The 24,727-nt window shown below is 39.2% G+C and overlaps 2 protein-coding genes across 2 annotated transcripts in view; one reads left to right on the top strand and one right to left on the bottom strand.

Moving 5' to 3' along the window:
- Positions 1-6,982, top strand: part of SNTB1 (syntrophin beta 1) — a 115,670-nt gene extending 108,688 nt beyond the window's left edge. Inside the window, exons 5-7 of the mRNA XM_084307005.1 lie at positions 943-1,139; positions 2,577-2,767; positions 4,108-6,982. Of these exons, the coding sequence (XP_084163131.1) occupies positions 943-1,139; positions 2,577-2,767; positions 4,108-4,200 (481 nt within the window). The 3' untranslated portion in view covers positions 4,201-6,982. The remainder of the gene's footprint in view (positions 1-942; positions 1,140-2,576; positions 2,768-4,107) is intronic.
- A 4,717-nt stretch (positions 6,983-11,699) lies between these two features.
- The window catches only part of MTBP (MDM2 binding protein), a 30,554-nt gene continuing 17,526 nt past the window's right edge, over positions 11,700-24,727 (bottom strand). Inside the window, exons 17-22 of the mRNA XM_084281439.1 lie at positions 22,751-22,846; positions 18,683-18,949; positions 17,148-17,394; positions 15,787-15,900; positions 13,181-13,246; positions 11,700-11,879 (exon numbers count right to left, since the gene is read on the bottom strand). Coding sequence (XP_084137565.1) covers positions 11,844-11,879; positions 13,181-13,246; positions 15,787-15,900; positions 17,148-17,394; positions 18,683-18,949; positions 22,751-22,846 — 826 coding nt within the window. The 3' untranslated portion in view covers positions 11,700-11,843. The remainder of the gene's footprint in view (positions 11,880-13,180; positions 13,247-15,786; positions 15,901-17,147; positions 17,395-18,682; positions 18,950-22,750; positions 22,847-24,727) is intronic.

Genomic DNA, 24,727 nt, shown 5'->3' with positions numbered 1-24,727 from the left:
AAAAAATCCTGCAATTAATGTTGGCCGACATGAACAAACCTTTCCTACTCTCGGGAGAACAACTGCTCATGCCAGGCAAAGAAATTTTAATTGCAGCAAAATGCGAGAGCATTTCAGGATTACAAATAGCTGCAGCATTTTGCGTTTTACAGGTACCTTATGGGAAAAGTATACACAAGACAGCACTTGGCATCTCCGTATTTTACAGAACTTCAGACTTTATGGGAATTGGTACTTTATCCAGCAGCATTTATTATAGAGTTTGTCTGCAGATGTTTGAGCTTTATGGCAAATGCAGCTTGACAGTGAAAGCTGGATTCAGCTGCGTTGTCTGAGCGAGCATTTCCATCTGTCGACCAAACCCCAACAGCACACAGCAGTGAATGAGTTCCCTCAGCCTTCTCAGCCTCAGGGGTGTTTTGTACAATTTGTTGTACTGCCATGGACCTTCACTTTCTGAGTGCCACTGTCCGTCACTTTAGGCTTAAATACGGAGGAGATGCAAGTTTTTATGCCCCCAACCTCGTGCATTTAGGAATGTGCAAAGCAGAGTTTTATTCGGGTAGGGATTTTGGTGCAGTGCTCAGCCGTGGTGGTCCTGTGGCCTCTGTGGAAGCAGTTCAGGGTTCTCCTGTCTGGTGGGAAGACACAGCCACAGTGCTAAAGGGAACAGCACTGTGTGCTGCCCTGCTTGGTGGCATGTCCCATTATGTCATGGCATCGAGTTGCCTGTCATGGCATCAGGATGCGACAGCCCCGAGGGTGCTTGTGCTGCTGCTTGTTCTTCCCCTTGTACAGATAAAGGGGGACCTTAATTCACAGTGGACATTATGACCAGCACTAAATGTCCTTCAACAGTCATACAGAAAACCAGCATTCAGCTACCAGCCTCCAGCTTTGTCTGTGCTGTCACCACTAATGTATATTCAAATCCAATTCCAGGTTGGTCCATTCTGGCCCAGGAAAAGGCTCGCCGCAGTCTGGGATGGATTTGTCTTTTGCAACCCGCACCGGTACAAGGCAAGGGATCGAAACCCATCTGTTCAGGACGGAGACGAGCAGAGACCTCTCACTGTGGACACGGAGCATAGTGCAGGGCTGTCATAATTCTGCAGAGCTCATCACAGAAATCACAACATGTGAGTAGATGCAGCATTGCTTCTTCACCCTTTTTACTCTGTTTTACAGCCTGATGGCTGTCAGTTCAAGCCCTTTCTGCTACAGTTGATTCATTTTAAAAAAATAAACACATACTTAGGGGTCTGTGTGTTTAAAACATAATCTCTTTGCTTTCCTACCCAGCCCTAGCTGGCATGGTACCCATGGCCAGTACGATAAAAGAACACAGTCACTGCCATTCTGACTTCTCATCCTGTTTTCCTGACACTGTTCAGACACAAGTCTGTCGTCAACCATGGTGGGCTGCGTGTCACAGAGAAGTAAATGTCAGAGGTTTGTCCAGAAGGCCACAAAGAGTGAATGAGGGACCAGAAGTCACTTGCAGTGTGCTTGAAACACCCAGCTGTGTTGCTCTTGACATGCATCTCCCTAAAAGGTTCTTAGGAATTTTATCTTGAACAGGAACCAGAACTGGAGCAGTGTAAATTCATTATTTGAGCCCCCTCTCCATCATTGCCTCCTCCTTGGAATGGGAGAAAGAGGCAGCTGGTGCTGTGCTTTGTGCAGCAGGCAGGCAGTGAGGGCTGTCAGGCTGTGAATGGGAGTCCCTCAGAGGAGATCAGGTAACACACGGCCCATTTCTGTTCCCTCGGCTCAGGTGTGTGACAATCCCAGCCTGCTCAGCTCTGCTGGAGGAAAGGTGCTGCGGCAGGTGCATGGAATACCTCAGCTTTCTGGGAAACTGTTAAAAAGCCTTGGTCATCAAAGAATTTCACAGGAAGATGAAGGGAGAGAGAATTTGGGATGCAGACACTTAAAACTCTGGTTTTTAATTTGGATCGTGATATGTTTCAGAGCAGAGAGAAAGATGCAGACTTTCTGCTGCAGTTGCTGTTAGATACAATTATCTGGGCCCTTTTTCAATTACTGTGACACTAATGAGGACTCCAGAGCATCTTCATCTTTGTCAAAATTCTTCAGGGATACCCTTTACAGCTTCTAATTTTGCCACGCATTGTGCGACACGTTTATTGATTTGGGCTCTGTCACACATCAGAAGAGGAGCTGTGACTTTGTTGAGGTTTGGAAGGAGGAAATGCCAGCCTGGGTCAGCCTAAACTTCGTTAGATTGCTTTAGTGGCAGCACATAGATGTACACTACAGGAAGAGGAATGCAGCGAGTGAGCAGAAGGACTGACATCGGTGCTGTTACCACCGAGCAGGAGCTTAGTCCCTGTATATAGACCCTAACTAACAAATGGTGCTCGGGCCTTGCACAGCAGAATGACTTGGGTTGGTTTTCCAAACCTGCAGGTTTACCATTAGAGCACGATTAACCAGTTGTAGGAAAGGTTGGTTTCCACAAGGCGTTGCTGAGATCGACTGTAAAATCTGCAGCCAAATGGAGGTCGTTGCTTTTAAGAACATTACAGTCTGCATTTTGTTTCCGTGTTTAGCTTGCACATATAAAAGCCAGGAGTGCCGTTTGACCATCCATTATGAACATGGATTCTCTCTTACAACTGAACCACAAGACGGTGCCTTCTCTAAGACAATTGCACAATACCCCTACGAAAAACTGAAAATGTCCTCTGATGATGGGATAAGGATGCTCTATTTAGACTTCGGAGGAAAAGATGGAGAAATTGTAAGTACTGCATTTAGCAGAGGGATACATTACCATCTCTGTGGTGGTCCTTATGGCTGTGGGAGTGAAAAAGTGCTGATAGCAGCTGACCAGTGTGGTTCCAGTACCAGGATATAGATGCCATGCTTTCCAATGCAGCATGATGATCTGGCTTTAGGAATAAATAAGAGGTAAAAAAGGTAAAAGCATGCAAGGAGAGATGAAAGATTTCTTATGTTTAAGAAAAACTCTCTGTGTAGCCAGATGTTAGAATGTTCGTAGGTTTTCTTTTCAATTTTAAAATGACTGTAGGTAGAAGAACTTACGAATGAGACATTACTAATAATCCCAACGTGCACATATCTACTTTATCTGGTGTGACAACAGTTCTAGACACTTTTGAACACCTACTTGCTGAAAAAATTGAGGACTACAGATGTAGAGCAAACTGTCTGCTTAAGCCTTAAAGTTAGCTGTCACAAGGCCTAAAAATAATGTGCATGTTCCTACAAAAAGTGTAGATACCATAAATTATGCAAACATGATCTCTCCTGTCAAGCTTTTCAGCAGTTCCTGAGTATATTGTGTGCTTAGTTCTTGATACCACCTTTGATAACATGCTCTGTGAAGCCTTTATTGTCAGGCTGTAAACGTACTTCAGAAAGGAATTTGTTACCAGCTCTCAATAAAATTTGTTACAAGCTCTCAATAAAGTTGATGTGTGACTGGTGGAAAGACCAGTCTGTTTTGTTCTGGTGTGAACTTAGTGCTCAACCTGCTGTCCACACGGATAGAGCTGTCGTGCTGTCATGCTTAGCAAGCACCTGGTGAGGTGATCTGAGCTGTTACCATGGGAAAAAAAAAAACAAACCTCAGTTCAGTTTCACTGCCAGCTGCATGAAGAGAGAAGCAACCATGCAACTCGAGGGGCAGTGTTTTGGCTTCAGCAGTGACCGAGAGCAGGTACATATGGAAAAGTGCAAGGACAAGGTATCAGACACAGCAGTCAAACCACCATCCCTGGTCAGAAACAGGCTGAAAAGATGGAGGGGTTGAAAATCCTGGAAAAGGGCTTGCAGCCTCCGAGTCCGTTTTATGCTGCTCTCCCAGGCAGACATAAGCCCAGGGGCACAAGGATCTCATCTGCTTTCAAGATGCTTCTTACTCACTTTTAGTGACCTAAATATTTGCAGCTGCATGCAAAGAAATAACAATGTGTTGTAATACAGGGTGGTTATTAATAGAAGCCTGTTGAAAATACCAGGCAGCAGTTAATCTAGTAAACACTGCATAAAGGACTGCTTATTTGAGCTGTAATCTAATCTAATTATGCTCAACTTGATTTCTTCCTGTAATTTCAGCAACTGGACCTTCATTCCTGTCCAAAACCAGTGGTGTTCATCATCCATTCCTTCCTGTCGGCTAAGATCACAAGACTTGGTTTGGTGGCATAAATAGGGTACACACATCTGGTTCTTCAAAGACAAGCGGAGCAACCCTGCTAAGCAGAAGTACACCCAACATTAGCGACCTGCAACGGATAACAGCCTGCACCAGACTGGGGTTCAGCACCAGGCCTCGGTCATTTCTGGCAGCCTTTCAAGGCCAGGTTTTGATTTTGATCAGCTGAAGAGGTGGCATGACAAGGAAAACGATGGATTTCATTGTAAATAGTGGGATTTTGAGATCCCGTCTCAGACAGTGACCGAGTGTTGTACCATGCGTGTAATTGTTCAGACTCATAAGTTGTGCCTATTTCAATGTACTTGTTTATATAGAATCAGTAAAGGGCTAAGCAGAAAGGATTGGGCGTTGGTTATGATGCAAGCTCAAGGTTGTTTGAGTACAAGTTCTATAAAAGATGGTCCCACCGCCTACAAATCAAGTGGTTTTTCTGTTCTAACCCATGCACCACTGACAGATTTCTCATGGGGAGCCACCAGACCGTGCTGCTCGAATACCCAGCAGAGCCAGCAGCTACACATCTTTGAGTGGGGTGCTCTGAAGCCATACAGAGCTGCAAGGAATACCAGCTGCAAGGTCCGGGCTGAGGGCCACTTTCAGATTAAATGGTAGGGCCACCTCGTGTGCATTCCTCATGATGGATGCAGTGCAGCACTAGCTGGGGGGTGCACTGGGTGCTGGCTGGCACCGAGGCATAGGCAGGAACCTCCTGTTACCGAACACACAGGATGTGTTTTCATAGTGACTTTCAAAGCGGTTCAAATGACCTTGAGCTTCAGGTAGAGGAGAGCTGGATCCATTTTGAAAGGTGACCTAAGCTTCTGTCAGCATGCTGCCATCTCAGCGTTCTCCAACTGAAAGGCTGAGCCGTGCCAAGAGCTTCCTGTCCTCCTACCCCAAATGTATTAACCCCTCAGCTCTACTGAGTCTGGTTGTATGGGCTTCATTTTGCAAATCTGGGCAAGGAGGAAGACTTCTTTTTTATTTTTATTTTCTTGATTTGATCAAGAGCAGCTCCTCACCTCTGAGGAAATGCACAGGGGGCAGGAACATGTCAGAAAAGCCTTAATAAGGAACTGTCCCTGTGAGAGTGACTTGGAGCTCAGACTTCTTTCCTGCTGCTAAATCAGCTACATTAAGAGCTAGTGAAGAAAGAATTTGTCATCTTTAGCCTAAGTTAATATTCAGTGCATTGGGGTGCAAGTCCAGAATTTATTCCTTGCTGGTAAAACTTGCCTCTGTACACATATTTTATGGTTTCCTGTTCTGCAATGCATCTTACTGCTCTAAGTCAAAACATTCACAGGTCAGCTCAAGCCTTGTTCACAGCGAAGTTGAGGGCAGAAGGGTGGGCAAGGTGCTCTTCATTGCGGGATGATACAACTTGCAGCTGGAGCTACTGAATTGGCACAACATGGTTGGGTGGGAATAGAAAGAAACGGAACAGGGGTTGCATTTATATTGCTCTTAAATTTTAAATAGAACTGCTTTAGGTAGGGTTGTTTGCTTTTAGAGTTTTGCCCTAAATTCCCACTTTGAAGGACAGGAACTGTATAGGAAATGATAAATGAGAAGTTTGTAGAAATTCACTTTTCATACTACAACATTTGTTTTATTCTTCAGAAAGCCAGTATGTTTCAATGTAACATCACTTGACTAGCAAAGAAGAAAATTAAAAACAGTTTGGTCCTATGTTGCTGTTAAACTAAGTCTTGAGAGTTAAGAGTAAGTCATGCAGTTTTTTTCAGCGTAGGAATTAGGTTGTTGTGGTTTCCATAGGTATCCTAATCATCAAAACTAATTTAAAAATTAAGATAGGCCGAATGTGAAAATACAGAAAACAATTATTTTAGCCCATTAGATAAGCTGACATTTGGGACACCTGCCCCACTGCCAGCACCTCTCTCCAGTGAGAAGTCTGGAAGGTGATCTGTCTGTGAATGTTGTTTTTACTGTCATGGTACTTGCACTTACAACTTAATTCCTTGTGTAAGATCACAAGTTAGGAGCTATGTTACATAACTTACCGATAATTTCCAAATGTACATTTCTTGCTTTGCTTCCACTGCCACTCACGTGTCTTTCTGTAGCAGTTATTTAGGTCTCCTTTGGCTTGGAAGCTTCTAGGACGTCTTCTAGGACGTAATGTCTTCTGAGAGGCTGAGAGCAGTCGGTACGCTGGGGGACTAGGGCTCTGAACATGATCTCGGATCATATTGTCAAGTAAAACGTGTGACGTTTTTAAAAAGTGATCGAGGACACTGTGTGCAAAGTGTTTTATTGATGTTCCAAAGTGTAACTTAAAAGTTTGGACCCAGGCTCCTGTAAAAGTTCCCGAGGTTAAAGTGAGAACTTGCATATTGTGGGGTAGGTTAAATACATATGTAACTGTACTGCACTGTTTCCTTATCCTTTTAACACTTACAGATCACTGGAATGTTATACTTAACCTGTATGTGCATTGTAAATAGTACAAATTCCTATATTAGTACCAACGAGTAAATTACACAACATGTAATCTAAGGTGCTCAGTACTATATGAAGTATAAGTGAATAACTAAACAGTTTGCAAAGAAAGTTCATATTATATATATTTATAGAAAAAAAATAATGATAATTACAGATGCTATTTCTTCATTTTCAGATTTTGGACTGATTCATATTTGGATGGGATAGACAAATGAAATATGGACCTACTCCACATTTATAAGAGTATAGTGAATATTTATATTTTAGAGGAAAAGAATATATTTAATAAAGTCATTTATTGGATTTTTGTGAGGTGAGCTTACTTTGTACCCAAACGAGGTGTTTAGCAGGCTGTCCTTTGGTTTGGGGCTGGGGAACGCATGTTCTAAACCTCAGTCATTCTGTAGTTCAGTTACTTGAAAGAGCCACCCATCATATCGACAGAATGACTTTTAAAAATAATAATAATAAAGTATTAATGTACTGTCAGTGGCACGTTGGTGCTTTCTAGTATATAAACATTATTTCTATGACAGTCTGAAAGCATATTAAATAGCATATTTTTTTGCTGCTGGCGTTTACTGAGAGGCCAAAGGGGTGTTCTGGGCAAGGCTGTTCAGACTCACCTGCTGAAGTTACGATGCTTTCTCTGTTGCTTATACTTAACTTGGCAGTTCCAGCAGTTATAAAAAACTTCTGCTCGAGCATCCGAGTCCAAGAAGTGGGGCCAACATGTGCCTTGGTTAGTTTTAGTTGTTATGAACAGTTAAGGAAAACAAGACCATTTGCTTTCCCTCTATAATTCTTAACCTAGTGGCCCAAATAGCTACCTGTGGGGTTGTAAAGTCTGTTCTGTCAGTGTTACCGAGGTGTGGCAGACCAGCCTCGTGGAAATCCTAAAACGGGATAGTTGTAGAGTTTCACTCTTCACAAGATACCAGTTGTAGATTGGACATGCGGATCAGGTCTGTATAGAAGCTTCACCGTTAGAAAGACTTGGATACATATCGGAACGTATGTTACTGAAAAAAATGTGATATAAGGTGTTTGTTAAAAAATAATAAAAAAAATTAAAATAAATCTGATCTGCCTGTGTTCGGGGAAGCATACTGGTGGTTCCTAAGAGTCTTGCTTTTTAAGTAGAACTAGCGTTTCTCTTAAGGTACTTAATAAATCAGAACACAACTCCTTAGGCACTCCCAAGTAAATCACTACCACAAATGTCACTAAAGGCTGTCTTTGCCCCATAAACAAGCATTTCCCCTTTTTGTGAAAGGTAAGTGCTCCTTCTTCCCCCAGGCCCTGGGAGCACACTCCATCCCAGCCTTCACATCCTGAAGCGCAGCTGATTTCAAGTACAGCTTGATCAAATTTCCATCCACCAGGAGACTTCTCAGTGTCCCCTTGGCCACATTTAGAAGTTAACTGGCACTGCTTTGATTTCATGCCAAGCCTCCAGATTTTTAGGGTATTTAGAGCTTTGTAAGTTCATCTTTTTCGTAGAAGTCAAAGAGGCAGGTTTCTAACTGGCTGTTACTGGGACTATTCTATCAGAAGAAAACAAAAAAACAATCTACAAAGTAATTGGAAATTGTATCTAAAATGGACACTTTGAATTCAGTGACCTTATGATTTATAACAGGAGAGGTTAATAACAAACTAGCAAAATTTCAAGAAACAAATCAACTTGCTTGATAGGAGGGAACCTCTAGATTAACCAAGGCAAAGTTTAATTTAAAACCACAAGGGGAAAAACAACCTTTCATGAATATATCAGCTCCATTGTCCATGTAGGATTCAGTTTGTTTCCTTCATTAAAATTTTTGTACTTGTGTAAATATTCAGTGGCATTACAAAATGACTCCTTAGGAAGAACTGGTGAGTTTGTTAATTAGGAAAAGGATTTTAACCAATTTAAGTGATATTCATAATGCAATTGCTGTAATACGGTAAGTACTCACCTCACCAGGTAATCATGACCGTATTAGCATTGTCTTACCCCAGGCTTGTGTAAGCACAGGGGTAGACCCCAATGTACGCTGATGAACGTGACACATCCTGAAGTGCAAAAACATGAAAGCAAGCACCCAAAGCTTCTACAGTAAACATGCACAGGGCAGACTAGAGTGGGATTCATTGCCCAGAAACAAAACATTTGAAGTTCAGAGGCACAGAGTGACATTACGTCCTGCATCACAAAGGTTACTGTGTGTTAGCTGGGCTGTGGGAGCCCTTAACTGTGGGGTTTTAAAAGTATGACAGGTGCAAAATGTTTTGGTTTAATGCTGTTACTGTAGGCCAGGTCAAATTATTTTGCATGCTTTTTGCTAGGTTAAGAGGATGCACGGGGAGAGTTATCACAGCTCAGATGGGGCACAGTAAGTTATTAAGCCATGATTACAAACTAGCTGTCATTTACCATAAAAAGCAAACAAACAAAAAACCACAATACAACAACATCATAATAATGAAGTGCAAATGAGATGCGGGCAGCACTGTATTAGCTCAGTATTGGGAATCATGCAAACAAATGATACATCAAACTGCTTATGTTTCCCTGACTGCTTTCCTGCTGATTATTTCAGGCCAGCCTTTGAGTCTACAGAATTAATTAAAACAATAACCATTGGCTTCTACTTACTCATGAAGCGAGATGGTATTTAAATCCAGGGCTCACTATGTACAGCACAGAAAGGTAAGGGAAGAATGAGGTGTGTTCCTGTTTTATTTTTTTTAAGAAAAGCACTTTTATATAAAAGCCATTCTACAGATACATGCAGATAGTTTTTCATCACAAAAGCCAGTTAAAGATTATGAATTACTTCCATGAAAGGCATTTTCTCTGCTCATGGCAGTAAGCCACATATTTTATGAAACGTAGTTTTTATACTTTTGCTTGTCAACTTATGTGTGAACAGAAAATTTATTAACCATATTTTTTTTTCCAATCTGCTGTAGCAGATTACAACTATACAAAACAAAAAAATCATGCAGAAAATGCAAATTTCAGTAGCTTGCATAAATATCCACACAATAGTATCAGCACTCAGGCTGAATGTATGACTAGAACTTAAGACTTCTCTCTTGGGAAGTAAAGACTTCAATACTGGATGTTAAGAAAGCGACATCTTATTCCTAAGTTTCTTGTTGTATGGGCAAAGTATTTTATATTTAACACAAGAAGTGTCTGTGTTCATGTATTTTAAAGTGACTGTAAGAATGCGTACACAATTACATAGAAAAACAGCTTGTCTTAAATGCAGAGAGAAGGGAACCATGAACATCGGTTAATACAGTGGAGCAATTTTGTGCATACACTCATCATTGATATGAGTAAAAACCTTTTAAGTTATTGACCTGGATACTATGGATGTGTTGCAAGCACTCTCCAAAGCAGTTGTGCCTGGCCAGAGCCAAGATGTGCACTGATGAGGGGAGGCCTCATGGCGGCCTGCAGCTCCCTCACGAGGGGAGCGGAGGGGCAGGCGCTGAGCTCTGCTCTCTGGGGACAGCGACAGGACCCGAGGGAACGGCATGGAGCTGGGACAGGGGAGGGTCAGGCTGGGGGTTAGGGAAAGGGTCTGCACCCAGAGGTGGTCGGGCACTGGGACAGGCTCCCCAGGGCAGTGGTCACAGCACCAAGCCTGACAGAGTTCAAGTATTTGGACAATTCTCTCAGACACATGGTAGTCCTATGTGGAGCCAGGAGCTGGATTCAATGATCCCTGTGGATCCCTTCCAACTCAGGATATTCTGTCACTCTATGATTGTACTCACTCCAGCTTACGGTCACAGTAAAGCAGAGAGTACAGTTCAAACAAGTACACACCCATATATATGTATAAAAGTTCATGTAGAGTTCAGGAGAACAATGCACATTGGAACAAAGGAAAAGAAGAGTAGAATGCAAGATCCTGTTAGACATGCACACGTGCATACACACCCCAAAGCAAACAACAAACACAGCTCCTTAGAGCTTGGCTGTACACAAAATAGAATTTAGCAAAGAATAAAATCACAAAATTATAAAGACTCCTCAGAGAACAGGTAGATATTATAGTATTAACTCTAATCTACACATGGTTTAGTTCAATCATATTTTCTTGTAATATTAAATTTTACATATATTAGTATTGCTTAATCCATTTTCCTTCTAGAAGAATATAGCAAACAGTAACACTGCATCTCTGTCAAGTGAAATCATGTTAGACTATATGAGAAATAGGAAATCCTTGCACTGAAAGCTATAAAATGTTTGAGTTGAGGAGATCCTACCAAAACAACACACTACTAAATGGAATAATTACCAGTACAAACCTGATACGTGCCCAAAACTTAAGCAAGCTGAGGCTGATTGAGTAGTTTCCTGAGTTTGCAACTCAGGTAGAAATTCTTGTATTACATTTCATCAGTTTGCCCACTGTTTCACAGCTCTCTCAATCATCACTACTACTAGCATCTTGATTTTCTCTTCCCCCTCCATGAAAAAAACCCTCAGACCTCTGTTGTGAATTGTTTCTAAGGATTGCTAGGAAGATTACACAGAAATCCAGGCTGTAGCTCTCCCCTTAAAATATCCTTTCATGGGACCTTTCATTAGCTTTGAAAAGATGGTGATTTTCTTCTATTACAGAACTGAGAGATAATTGTGATTCAAATTCTAATTATATTTTGTTTCCAGGCGCAGAATAGGAACTGTTGTCAGCTACAATATAAAAATGTCAAAGGTCCACGCTGTAAGCAGTTTTATTCAGCTTATACAACAGCAAGTAGTAATAAACAGAGGTCTTTGTGCAAAAAAGTATAACAAAGTCCCATTATTAAAATTAAATTGGCATTTTTTTAAATTCATATTAAAAATACACTCATTGAAAAAGATACAAAGCTTTATACCAAGCTATACTCCTTCTAACAATGAAAGATAATAAATATGCAAATAAAATAAAACCTTTTTCATTTGAAATGTTTTAAAAAATTAAAACTTTCAGTATAAAAAGTTTCAAAGCATGCTACTGTGCTTGAAAAGGAAGTCTATATAATTACACTGACCAAAGTTCTTCTGATGCTTGCATATGTGTATGCATGTGTTATCCAGTGTAATGTTCTTCTTGCAATCAGAAGTGCTCTCTCTCCAGTTTCTAGGAAGGTGTGGATAGCAGGTAATCTACTTGCCAGATTTTTCCAAAACCCATTCAATCACCTGGGAAAATACATGAGAAAATTATTCGCATAACTCTTCCTATTGAAAGCAACTTAAGAACATCTGAGACATATTGTCAATTCTTTCTTGACCTGAAGACCTGTTGTTACTAAACGAGATTTAAAAGGCAATCCATTCAAAGGAGAGAGTTTTTAATAAACTGAGAAGATAATGTTACCTCCCAAGAATGGTATTTAATTGAACAGAACACTTGTCTTTAGAAAAAGGCATTTTTAGATCCCCTGAACTGAGCTACCTCACCCCACACTATACAGTTTTTTTTATAAGGTAGTTTCAAAGTATTCTTTATTACAGGGAGAGGTGACCAATTTACAAGATGCCCAATTTCACTGCTGTTGACAAAGAGATATTAATGTTCATATATAAAACTACTGACCAGTTTCCCCAGACAAAGACTGCAGTGGGAAACAGTGCATCAGCACAATATCCCGGTCCGGGATCAAACAGCACAACCCGTGTAGTTTTTGAAACCTTATGATCTGTAGGAATCAGTTCACAAGGCAAAACAGCGCAGAACACAATACTGTCCTGGCAGGATAAAATTCTGTAGGGATCTAGCAGTTTCACTTAAGAGTTTTGAGGGGAGACTATTTAACTAACTCTGTTCAAATCCTTATGTTTCATTTATAGTTTTGAAAACTGCCCTATAAAAATGCAAGATCGTGTTATCCAGAATTTAAATCAAATATTTACTTACTTTCTGGAGGACAGGAGTGCTTACTCCTGTTGTTTGCTCTGTGCTAGTGTTCACAGAAGCACCCATTTACACACAAGAAAACTCATTTGATGTCATTTCTGTTTATAGTTATTTCTAAGCTTAAAATTACTGTGTTTTTTTTCTTAAACAAAATTTATTTCCTTTGATAGATCCCTCTATTGGTACCTAAACTTTGAAGACAAATGTTACTTCCTTGAACACAAAGAAAGAAGAATTCCTAACAATTTTGTCTTCTCTCCAAGGAAGAAAAATCTCATGATTTTTTTTTTTTTTTTTTTTTTTGAGTTGTGGAAAAATTTTCTTCATCTACATTTATCACAGTGGCATAACAGATAGACTGTATTCTAGCTAGAACTGCCAAAACCATGATCATATGGAATGGAAAACTTTGCTTTAGAGAGAGTTTTTGTGAGATCAGAATGCAAAATGACCCACAGCCTAAGGAATGCTTCTCTTCATCTAAATCTGTGGACCAAACCATCCTACAGCCAAGCAGCGGCGGTTGGACTCAGCCTAGGCTAGTGAATAGAAAAACATCCACAAATCAAACAAATGCTCTTACCTGTTTAGCATTGTTATTTGCTGTTTTCTTCATTTCATCAAGAAGTCCTCTAGAAGTTTTAAGATCCTAAATACAAAGCACAAAGCCACTGAGATTAGTATACTCATATCCTCATTATAGGTGGATGATGAGGGGATGATGAGAGCCCTAGTTATCTTGGGGAACTTAATCCTTTCATGATTTTTTTTTCCAGAACTACAGAAAATCAGATTATTTGAATTCACTTTTTCTACAGATTAAGTAAATCTAAATTCACTCCAAGGGCCGTAACTTTTCCTACAACAGTCCAGCCCTAGTACTGAAGTGTGACTAAGCCGGACCTTTCCTTACTTTCAAACTTCTAGAAATGCAATTTTGTTGTTGCTTCTTTGTTTTTTTTTTAAACACCAGAAGTTCTTACAGTCTGAATTGAAATCTTCCACGAACATGGAAATCAACCGTCTGTTTAGACCACAATACAGAGTTCTGGCAAAGAACAGAAAAGAGGACTTGGAGGAAAAGAATAAATGCAGGGCAGGAAAAATCTAGAGTGGTTTGTCTGCTTTGCCGTTCAATTTTCCCTGGGTAATCCAAGAGCCAGATTGTTTGTATAGGAAGCATATAACACCACTGTCTGAAGAGAAACTAGAAACATGAATCTACTACTAGTCTCCAAAGGAAAACTGTATCTATATCATGCTTCTGATCCATGCAGCACAGTAAAGTCCTACAGACCCAGAGTACAGTTCAAGAGAACAAAATCCTGCCACAACTCTCTAGAGCAGCTTTCTGAAGAAAAGGATCATTGTCTCATCTTCTTTTACTCTTCATTTGCAATGGAACCATTAACCCATCTGAATTCGCTTCCTCATCCCTACACACGGGCTCTGACTTCAGATGAGATCTTCCTTCAGGGCCTATTTTGGGTGGATCTTGGGAGTGCTTACAGAACGAGCGAACAACTGTCCTCTAATTATTTAAGAAGCTGCTGCTCATCAGCAAGATGTTATAATGGTCTGTGTCAGCTTGTAGCCCTCTTCAATTGCAGAGCAACTTCATTTAGCTTAAATCATCTTCCCCGAAGCTCAAGCGAAACTGAGTTTGTTCACAAATGGTGGTAGGCTAAATGCATGCAGATGAACAAAACAGCAGCTCAACTTGTGAAAAATAGCTTGTTAACCCAAATACTGTAATTGCACTCATTTTTGTGCTCAGGCTAAGTAACATAGGCTCGAGCATTAACTTACAAAGTCCCCTATGTATTGTGGAAAGAGATGTTCCTCATTATCTCCTAAAAATTGGGTTGATGCAATTCAGCACGGTGCTGCCAAGTCAGCATTTGTCAGATAGATTGGCAATGTATTTACAAGAATTTCTGTGACCACGTCATGGCCCTGGAATTTCAGGTACCATGAGCTATTTACCCAATAGCCTAGAACAAGGGAGAAGCTGAGCTGTCACAGTGAAGGACAAAGATTACTTGGCATGAAGTTTTTTTTTTACTGAAATCTTTCTTCATTTGTAATCAATGACCAACTGACCAACATACACAGCCTCCGTTCTGACAAAAGAAATGTGGTCGTATTCTACAGTTTTATATGAGCAAAGAATTTGTTTCCAACAGCTGCAACCACAAATTGTGAAATATATATAAGGGCAAATATGTATATGTAAAGCTACATTTACATAGCTCATTATAACAGTATTTATGACAAAACTAAGTTGATCATCAATTTGGAGACAAAATTATCCTGTTACAAGCAGAGACAAAGGCAGTACTAAATACAAAACAAAATGTAGGACAACACAGGACACTGACATGACTACATCTGTACTTTTAAAAAGTAACACACACAGGTGAATGTAAACCAGCCTACACTACAGTTCCACACAACTATATGTACATAAGTTAATTTGCATTCATCTGATGCTCATTCCCAAGGGACTTGCAAAGCAAGGATAAACAAGAAAGTGAGATGTGACGGCCATAAAACAATTACAATTACAAAAAGAAAGCAGTTGCCTTACTGGTTACTTTTTCTTTTTTTTTCCCTTTGGCATCTCATCTAGTGCCCCCAGGATTTGCTAAGTTCCCACACAGTTGAGAGCAATTCTGCTTATCATGTGAATCACCCCAGATTCTATGAAAATGAACTTTATTTACACCTTGAAAACAGCTATAGCTTACAACAGCCCACAGATGATCTCATACTCTAGTCTCGCTGAAGGAAGATAAATTAGGAGAACCTGATGTCATGAACATTTTTTTTCAGTAGAATATAAACAGAAATCTATGGCCCTAAGCTATCTACAGCAGTACGGAAAGCTATATAGTATAAACACAACCTTACCTACCTGAACATTGCTTTTACATGTTATCTAACACACATAAAAGACTAGTGCTTTATAAGGTTTGAAAACAAACAGTAAAACACCAAAATATACTGTAAAACTAGCTTCTGCACTTGACAAGACCACAGGTTTCTCCACATTCTACACATACTAGTGACATGCCACTAGGAAATACTAGCACCATCAGGTCTAAATACACCCAATCTCAAATTGCATTCAGGAATAAATTCATTCAGTTAAGCACAAAGAACTGTAAAAGCATGTCTTCTAGTTACCTTTAAGTAAAACTTCGATATCTCAAATAGACGTTGGCTGCACGATTCAAAGCACTTGTGATCCTCTGGAATTCCATGTTTTTGAAGAGTCTTGGCTACCACCTCCTTCAGCATCTGGGAAACAATAGAAACACACTCAAAGCTTCATCCCAATTACTGGCATGAAAAACTGTCCAAGGAAAAACAAGTCACCCTTCTTTATATCTTCCCAACAAAGATCACAACACAAGAGTCTTAATATATTGAGAAGACTGAAAGACAAAAAATCCTGATCAATTTTGATGTTGCCTGTCATTAATCCATTGGCTAAATGCCATCGACTCACTGACCAAAGTTAGGCAGAGTTATTTAACGCTCTATTTCCATTTCCTTCACCAGAAAAATTAACAAAATGCTTACATGTCAAAGCCATGTAGAGAAGCAGTAACTATCCACACGGGACTTCAAAGACAAGAAAACTAAATTGATAATAACATGGGTTTTCTCTTCTCTGAAATACAATATGTATTGCTTTGCTTTATATCAATATTTTCCCGTTTCACGCACGCATGCAAAAATAAAATCCAGGTACTACAGTCAAATTAGAAAAATTACTTTGTCATTCTTTATATCAAAGGCACTTAAACTCTGCTGTAGGTCTGAATGAGTTGCAGTTTATGACTGCAACCTTACTAAGACCTTACTAAGGTCTTCCTGACATGCCTTTGACACTACAACATTTACATCCAAGCATTGTCTTCTCTAGTATGCGGGGATTAATTTAAAATTATCACCAATACAGAAAACAGAAACTGTTTTCTGTACTGTATTTTAAAAGTGAAATTATATACTAATATATATACTAGTATATATATACACTATATGATGCAATAATGTTAAATTAATAGCAGTAATGTATTTAAATATTATCTCTGTTAATGGACTTGTACAGCTACTAGAACACCTCTTTATCCCCAGAGTAGTCCATTCTTTCACAACGGCTTTCATCTTTCCAGCACAGATTTCTCTGGTGGTTTTAGGTTTTATATTCATTTTCTGAATTTCATAACTCCTATTCACTGATATCCATTGCCACGTTTTTTTATTCCTATTTGTTATTTCTTTCAGCCTTAATTCCCTGGACGTGACGTAATAATAATCCTTACAGATTTTTTCACTCACTGCTTCTGGAGCACTCTCCTCAGTGCCTTCAAGATTCACTTACAAGAAGTTAATAGAATGAAATTTGAAGATGAAGACACAGTCCACATTTGAGTTAAAAGATATTAAAATAATAATAAAAAAAAAAAAATATGCAAAGAAAGAAATTAGGCAGACCTTCCCCCCACACACACCCCCAAGCAAACAAAATAAACCTTTACCCTTGTATGTTTCTGAGATCTCGATTCCTTAACTGGCTTTGACGTCTCAGATTCTGTTGCACTTCTGTGACTTGCGGAGCCAACCTTAGAGGTTACTTTGGGAAGCTGACCAGATTGTTTCAGTTGCACTGAAGTTAAAGAAACTGATCTTTCAGAGCGTTTCCTTGTTACCACCACTGTACTGTGACTTCCACTACCTCCGCTTGCCTGGGAGAGGAGAGAGTCTGTACTCTCAGATTTGGTTAGTCTAGAGAGGGGAAAAAAAAAAAAAAAAAAAAAAGAGGAGAAAAACTTACAGATTTTGTACTGATTCTTCTGGTAGTATTGTTACTGCTGTAGAGGCTGCTGCATAATTGCCTAGCAGACTATACATAGAATCATAAAGGTTGGAAAAGGCCTCCAAGATCATCTGGTCCAACCACCACCCTACTGCAAAGAGCATCTCAAAACAGCACATAGCATTCTAGTATTACCCCAAAAAAATTGTGTATTAGAAGAACACTTACTGATTTGGTTTCTGATACTTAGAGACCCATTGCATCTCTGATTAAAAAAAATAAAACTATAAACAAATTGAAGAACTAAGACAATTAAGAAGAGAAACTCTTTGCAAGGAGGACTAGTTTTGCATACAGACGCTTTGTCTAGAGAGCCAGAAGAGCTGAGTTTCTGGCCTTCAGTCTCAGGATAAAATGAAACATCTTGAAACTGCCAAATTTCTTTTGGCCTTACAGGAATGTCACAATTGATCTACTGGAAACTGGGCATTACAGTGCCACTGGAACAGCAGAATGTTTGATCCTTCCAAGACTAAGAGCGCTATTCTGAAACGCCAGTTATATGACACACTAAGCATAATCACATCTTTTCTAACTATTCAGGAAGCTGTAAGAGATGCAGCTATTTCCAAAACCATACCTCTGTTGCAAGGGGACATTAAACTGGAGTGAAAGCAAAGTGAAGCGTTACAGTATAAAGGTATAAAGTGAATTCAGAAATAGTGTTACGTGGCAGTTTTTTTGTTTTGTTTTGTTTTATTTTTATTGATGCAAGGACTTAGCATTTTCAGAGTGAGGTCAAGGTACAAACGGAAGTCTTAAAAAGTGAATTTTCAGTAAATATTTTAATAAACAAGGCTGTCAACAAGTTTAGATTTTTGTGGGTCATCTTATACTAGAAGTCCTTTGGATTAGGAATTCAGTCATTCTGTTTGTACAGTGCTTGACTTTCTAAACCTTTAGTTATTTCAGTCCTAAATGAGGCCATCACCTTTACAGATGCACTTTAGACTTTGCAAGATGCACTCACAAATCTCTTAAATAAAAGGTGCCTGTGCTGCATGGTTTTGATTAATCTAATGCTATCAATGGGAGGACACACTTGAGAAAAACTGAACTAACAGAAGAGGATTAAACAACTAAAACATTTGTCTAGATAGCTTCACTAAAAGCATTTCAAGATGAAAGAAAAGATGCGTTTCAAAAGAGACTACTGAAATATTTCATACCAAAGATTTATTTTATTCAGTGCATTACCTCTTCTTGGGATAAAAGCAGTCCAAGTCTTTTGATCTGCGTTTGAGCCTTGATGCCTCTGTTCTGAATTCACTTTGTAAAGACTCTCCATCGGGGACGCTTCCAGGCTCTGACAAGACTGCAGGAGATGGGAGAGGGCTCAGGACAACTGGCACAGGGCAGCACTCTTTGGTGCAAGTAGTCTGGGTTTCATAGCGAATAAGACGAGTTTGAAGTTCAGCATATCCCACATCTCTCTCTAGGGCTTTTCTGTTATCTAGACAGTATCTAAAATAGAAATTGGAGAGAAATCTGTGAGAATCTCTGCTTTATTACAGTCCAAAGGAGAAAAAAAAAAAAAAAAAAAAAAAAAGAACAATTGAACAATTTACTTTTGACTGTAATATAATCTCCAGCACTTCTTTGTTTGATACATTGTTCTGAAAGATACCTTAAAACAGCCCCACAAATTAAATATAGTTAAATACATCAGGTGTGTGTTAAGTCGAACTGCGACATATAATTTAAATTTTGTACTATTTGTAAGTCTTTTCCTTGACTGGAAGCTGGCAAATGTTCCAGTTTTCAAGAAGGGCAAGAAAGAAGACCCTGGTAATTATAGGCCTGTCAGTCTCACTTCGGTGCCTGATAAAATTACAGAGAAGATTATTCTGGGATTTATTGAACAACACCTGAAAGACAATGCAGTCATTGGTCACAGCCAACAGGGGTTCATAAGTGGAAAGTCCTGTTTAATGAACTTAATTTCCTTTATGACAAGGTTATCCATTTAGTTGACCAAGGGAATCTAGTAGCTGTAATTAATCCTTTTGGATTTCAGCAAAGTTTTTGATTGTTTCTCACATTAGCCTTCTGGACAAGATGTCCAGCATGCAGCTAAATAAGTACGTAATGTGATGGGTGAACAATTGGCTGAAGGGTTGGACTCAAAGCATAATAGTAATTATTAAGCCACAATATAGGAAAGACGCAAAACTATTAGAGAAAGTCCAAAGCAGGGATGCAAAAAATGGTGAAGGAGGACAAGATGTATGAGGAGCACTGAAGTCCCTTGGTTTACTCAGCCCCGAGCAGAGCAGGCGGAGGGGAGGCCTCATGGCGGCCTGCAGCTCCCTCACGAGGGGAGCGGAGGGGCAGGCGCTGAGCTCTGCTCTCTGGGGACAGCGACAGGACCCGAGGGCACGGCATGGAGCTGGGACAGGGGAGGGTCAGGCTGGGGGTTAGGGAAAGGTTCTGCACACAGAGGTGGTCGGGCACTGGGACAGGCTCCCCAGGGCAGTGGTCATGGCACCAACCTCTTTAATTCAGACGTTACTGCCTTTTGTATTCAGTCTGTACTTAACAGATGTTACCTCTATTAATATACTAAACAGTGTGACACTCCAGTAAAACACTGAAGAGGAAAGCTCTAAAACCAAATGTATGAAGAACCCAGCACACCATAATGGATATAATATCTTCCAGAACTCAGGGCTTGCAAGCATTCATCAAAACTTCAAGACCCAGATAAAAATAGGATATTTTATATAAAATTATACACTGATATAATAGCATGATCATGGAATATGCCTCAGTTTACCCCGGTGACATCCACGATACTTGAAACAAATATTGAAACTTAGATGATTTCTCCTCATTTATTCTATCTTCTGTAAGAGGAAAAATGCAACTTTCCTATTCAAAGCAAACAAAAACCACCACAACGTGATTTCTTCAGTGCATATATCATAAGAGAATTGTATAGGAAATAGCTAAAGAAAACATCCCAAAGTAAAACATATATAATTTGCAGGTTTTAAGCACTTAACGAATACCAAAATGCAAGGACACTGACATAATTTTAGGAAGAGCCAGGTTCTGCCAAAAGCTAGATTGCTGTGAGATTTCACTAAGTGAGTGTAAATATGAGGAAAATCAGGCACAGCAAGTGTTTTAGGTGCTATTTAGTACAAATTCTTTGCTAACTGCACTCTTTGGAAGTGCACATTTAGCTTTGTCCCAGCTAAGCACCACTATATGAGAGATACACATTTTTAAAAGTGCTAACTACAAAAGTATCACTGAACAAGCAAAATATACCCCAGCTTTTCATCTTTCTATTGATTAGGAGGATTAAGTGGTTTAATCAATCAAGTGAAAAGAAGAAACTGTATTAAGACTGGTGGGACTGCAAACAGATCTATAACTGCAACATTTTTTTAAAGCAACCCCACAGTTTTATATAATTTCACATTTGAATTTGAAAGAGGACAAAAGAACAGCACTAATTCAGTGAAACTGAAATCTAATTCAGTGAAACAAAGATACTCAGGAAATTACAATACAAAATGCATATTAACTCTTTTCTTGTATAAACGATTTGCAGGATTCCCTGCAAGAGCCCAAAATTTCATTTTAAGTAGGTAACTTACATTACCTCTCTACTGCAGAACAAAACATTATCATCCAAAATTATTCTATCCATTACTCAAACAAGCAAGCATTCTGAGAAAAGTGATCTCTCTCTCAACCCACCCTACAAACTACTTACTTGTTTCCTATTCTTGGAAACCGTAGACACATTCTTTACTTTTATCTCCTCACAAAGAGTTACATTAAATTACTAGATCTGATTTCTCCTCTTCCCCCCCCCACCCCTGCCGTGTTTTCATATTCTGAAATTCACTTTTCTAATAACATACCACTGAATCCATTTCTACAGCTGATTAAGACTTTCCACTGGAAATAAATACATTATCTGATAAGAGTAAGTTCTGTTAACTTACAAATTTCAAGGTACTTAACTTTCCTTATTTATATTCTCAGTCGCTTTTGTAATCACATCCCCTACAAAGATAAAAATGTTTTCATCTTTAGTAGTTATTACTCACTCTTCTTTACCTGCAATTACTTTCTCTTTGCAACACAGGATCTGCGTGTTTGGCACAGGTTCATTACACCAGAAATTTTCTTAAATAACTGCTACGTCTGGTTTTGTTGACAAAACTCTACTGCCACGTATAAATACAGCAGCTATGCAGATGGAAAAAATCACAACTGCATGGTCCGAAAAGCAACTGCTTCCAAAAGACCACGTGCTCCCTCCGATACTCCCACAAGAATATATTCCAGTCATAAAAATCAAGATTCTTTCCTTTTTACACAAGTTTCCACCACCTCATTCTACTTCTTCCTTCCCTTATTCCTAGGGCATTCCCCTCATCACCTTAATATGCCAGGGTCTCCCACCTCCCCACCACATCCAGCTCTTATTGCTGTCTCTACCTGTCTTTATTTTATTTTTTATTTTTTTTTTTGCTATGACTAGAGGTAATACAAGCTGCCCTGTACCTAATTTAAACTCTCACATGTACTCCTTGCTGAGGTCAGACAGGTCATCAAGCTACCATATTCCAAGCCAATGTCCAATTGCTTTTCTCCTACAGCTGGGAAGATGAATTTCTCCTATCTACCCAGTTGTCTCCTTGTGTTCTTTGTTAGATTTAATTCAGGAAGGCTAACAGGCTCATAAGTAACCACTTAGAAAAAGAGAAGAAACAGATAGCTGAACAGAGAATGACTGCTTCATTTCTCCAGAGAACATGGCTGAAGATACCACATTTTCAACACAGGCTTAAACAAACTGTGTAAAGTTGATAGGAAAAAATACCAGTAGTATCATTAGCCACATGCTAATAATTTCAAAATGCAATTTTAGAAGAAGGCAGAGATTTGCATGAAGACCAGACTGCGTACGCTTTGTACCCAATGCATTTCTTAGTGGATATCCTATCACAGAATAGTTTTCTCATGTACTACTCCAGTGACTTGATACGTACTAATGAATCCTCATGCTCTTGCCATTTCCAATTCTGAACTCAGGTTTTCAGAGACATTGTTAATATACCGCAGTACAACTTAGGGAAAAAAAAAAACAACCTCTACCTCTCTACATTACCATCAAGGCAGGAGTGTTGCAATTAACCCAGTGAATCAAAGTTTTCCATAATTAATATTCATATTGCTTGAAATGTTTCTTCTTCTACCTTTTGAAAAATAGTTTTTGGGAAAAGATATAAGAAAACTTACTCGAGTCCGTGATAATGGCACCCAGCTGCTTTTTCAAAAGGCAAGCCTCTAAGTTTCCGAGGAGTAAGCTCTGGTGTCAAAAGGAATGCATTTTCACTGAAAGGAAAGAAGTATAGATTTATTTTAAATAGTTGTAGTCAGGATAAAGTATGCTTTACAGAAGTCAAAAACAAATGCCTTGACATGGGAAGACCAAAACAGCATGTCCTGTAGCTCATGAAGGCCCTGAGACAGAGCATCATTGGGAAATTAAATCTTTATTGAAATAAGAATTTCTGCTCAACTAATTACTATCTACCGAGCTGTTATTATTACAGAACCTCTTTGATGTTTCAACCAGTTTAGAGGTCACTGCTCCAAATAATTTATTGATAAAACCAGGCAACTATCACATTTCACAACAGGGCACCTGAACAAACAGAGGAACCAGTAGCTCCCATTTCTCAATCCAGTGCTATAATCAGCAAATTCCTTTATTTGAGCTTCAAGTTGTTGTCTCTCCTAACAGTCACCTTTCCCATGCTTCACATGAATGTGTTTGAAAGTATTTCAATGAAACAAGCTGTAACAAGATGGAGAGAACTCACTGCCAGATCCTAGCACATGCTGAAAAGTCACATCCCAATTAACTCTGAAGTAGGGAAGAAATGAAGACAAAAGATGCAGCAGTATCTGGAACCTATATATTGATTCAGGTTTTGTCATTCTCATAGATTGTCTCTACACAATTACCACTGGAAAAGTTATCTGGGAAAAACATCCATGAAACCCAGGTTGGTGAATCTAGCAAGATGACTATTTAAAAAGACTATCAGCCAGAACTCCAACCTGTATTTTAAGCTCAGATATGGAAAACAAACTCCTTTAATTCAACAGTCTCTCTCAAAAAAAAAACAAAACAAACAAAAAAAAAAACACTTGTGTTTGTCTATAAAATTTTGTGCCTGTTTGAGACACTGTGCTCAAACATTTACTATTGCAAAGCTGCTGGTTATTCAAGAGAATCTAGCCAGAGAGCCTGCTAGGAGGTTGGGCAGCTCAAAGTAGAGTTCTGCTGGACACAACAGTAATGGCAACATGGTATGTCAAAGGGAACTGTCCACTATCTTCCAGCCAACAATCTCATTATGGATTTTCACAGGTTTTCTGTTGTTGTTTGTTTTTTTGAACCAAGCAAAACACATACACAGAGTATAAGTCACTGCCAGACCCTACAGCCTTCATGTAAAAACATGTAGTTTATTTTTTATCTAATATCTTGATTTTGGCTTTTTACTTCCCTCAGATCTTTAAGATCTCTTGAACTATTAAGCAAGCGATTTGTGTTACAGTAAAGAACTTCAAAGCAAAGTTTTTCTAATCATCCTTTCTTCTGATAATTGACAGAAATCCAAGCAAATTGGGCCCAAGCCTCTCAAATTCAGACTTCACTTAGCTATGGCTCAAAGCAAGTCATTCAAAACAATCAAAATATTCTACACAGTAAATCTTCTCTGGGGGTTTTTGAAAAATCAAGGATTAAAAAGCATTTTTGTAGTGAACAAATTATTAACTTCTTTCCCAGACTGCTAAATGGAATGAAAATATTTAATATTATAGACAAAATCCTAAATCATTTGCACTCATTAACTAACAGCTCTGTAGGAGACTCAACCTTCACTGCAGATTTTCTACCTTACTTGAGTTATCTGCCCAGAACACCTTTTAGTTAGTTTCAAAACTTCAGTAAGTACTTTAACAGAAGTCTCCTAAGTCATACAGAACTTGCCCTTCTCCCTTGCCCTTTTAATTTATTACATATAATGAGTTTTATAAAAAAAACTGTAGGGGCTGTACAATAATTCCATTAGACATTCCAGTATTCAACATTAAGAAGGTCAACAAATAACTCTGGTGACTGCAAACATCTTCTGCTTATCTAGCAGTTTTTTGACACACTGCATGAATAATACAGGCTCTGACTCTACAGACACCATC

This window comes from Netta rufina, assembly GCF_964035555.1.
Source record: "Netta rufina genome assembly, chromosome: 2".
Classification (NCBI taxonomy): domain Eukaryota; kingdom Metazoa; phylum Chordata; class Aves; order Anseriformes; family Anatidae; genus Netta; species Netta rufina.
Note: the sequence above shows the minus strand (reverse complement) of the source record. Positions and strands in the feature narration are given on the sequence as shown.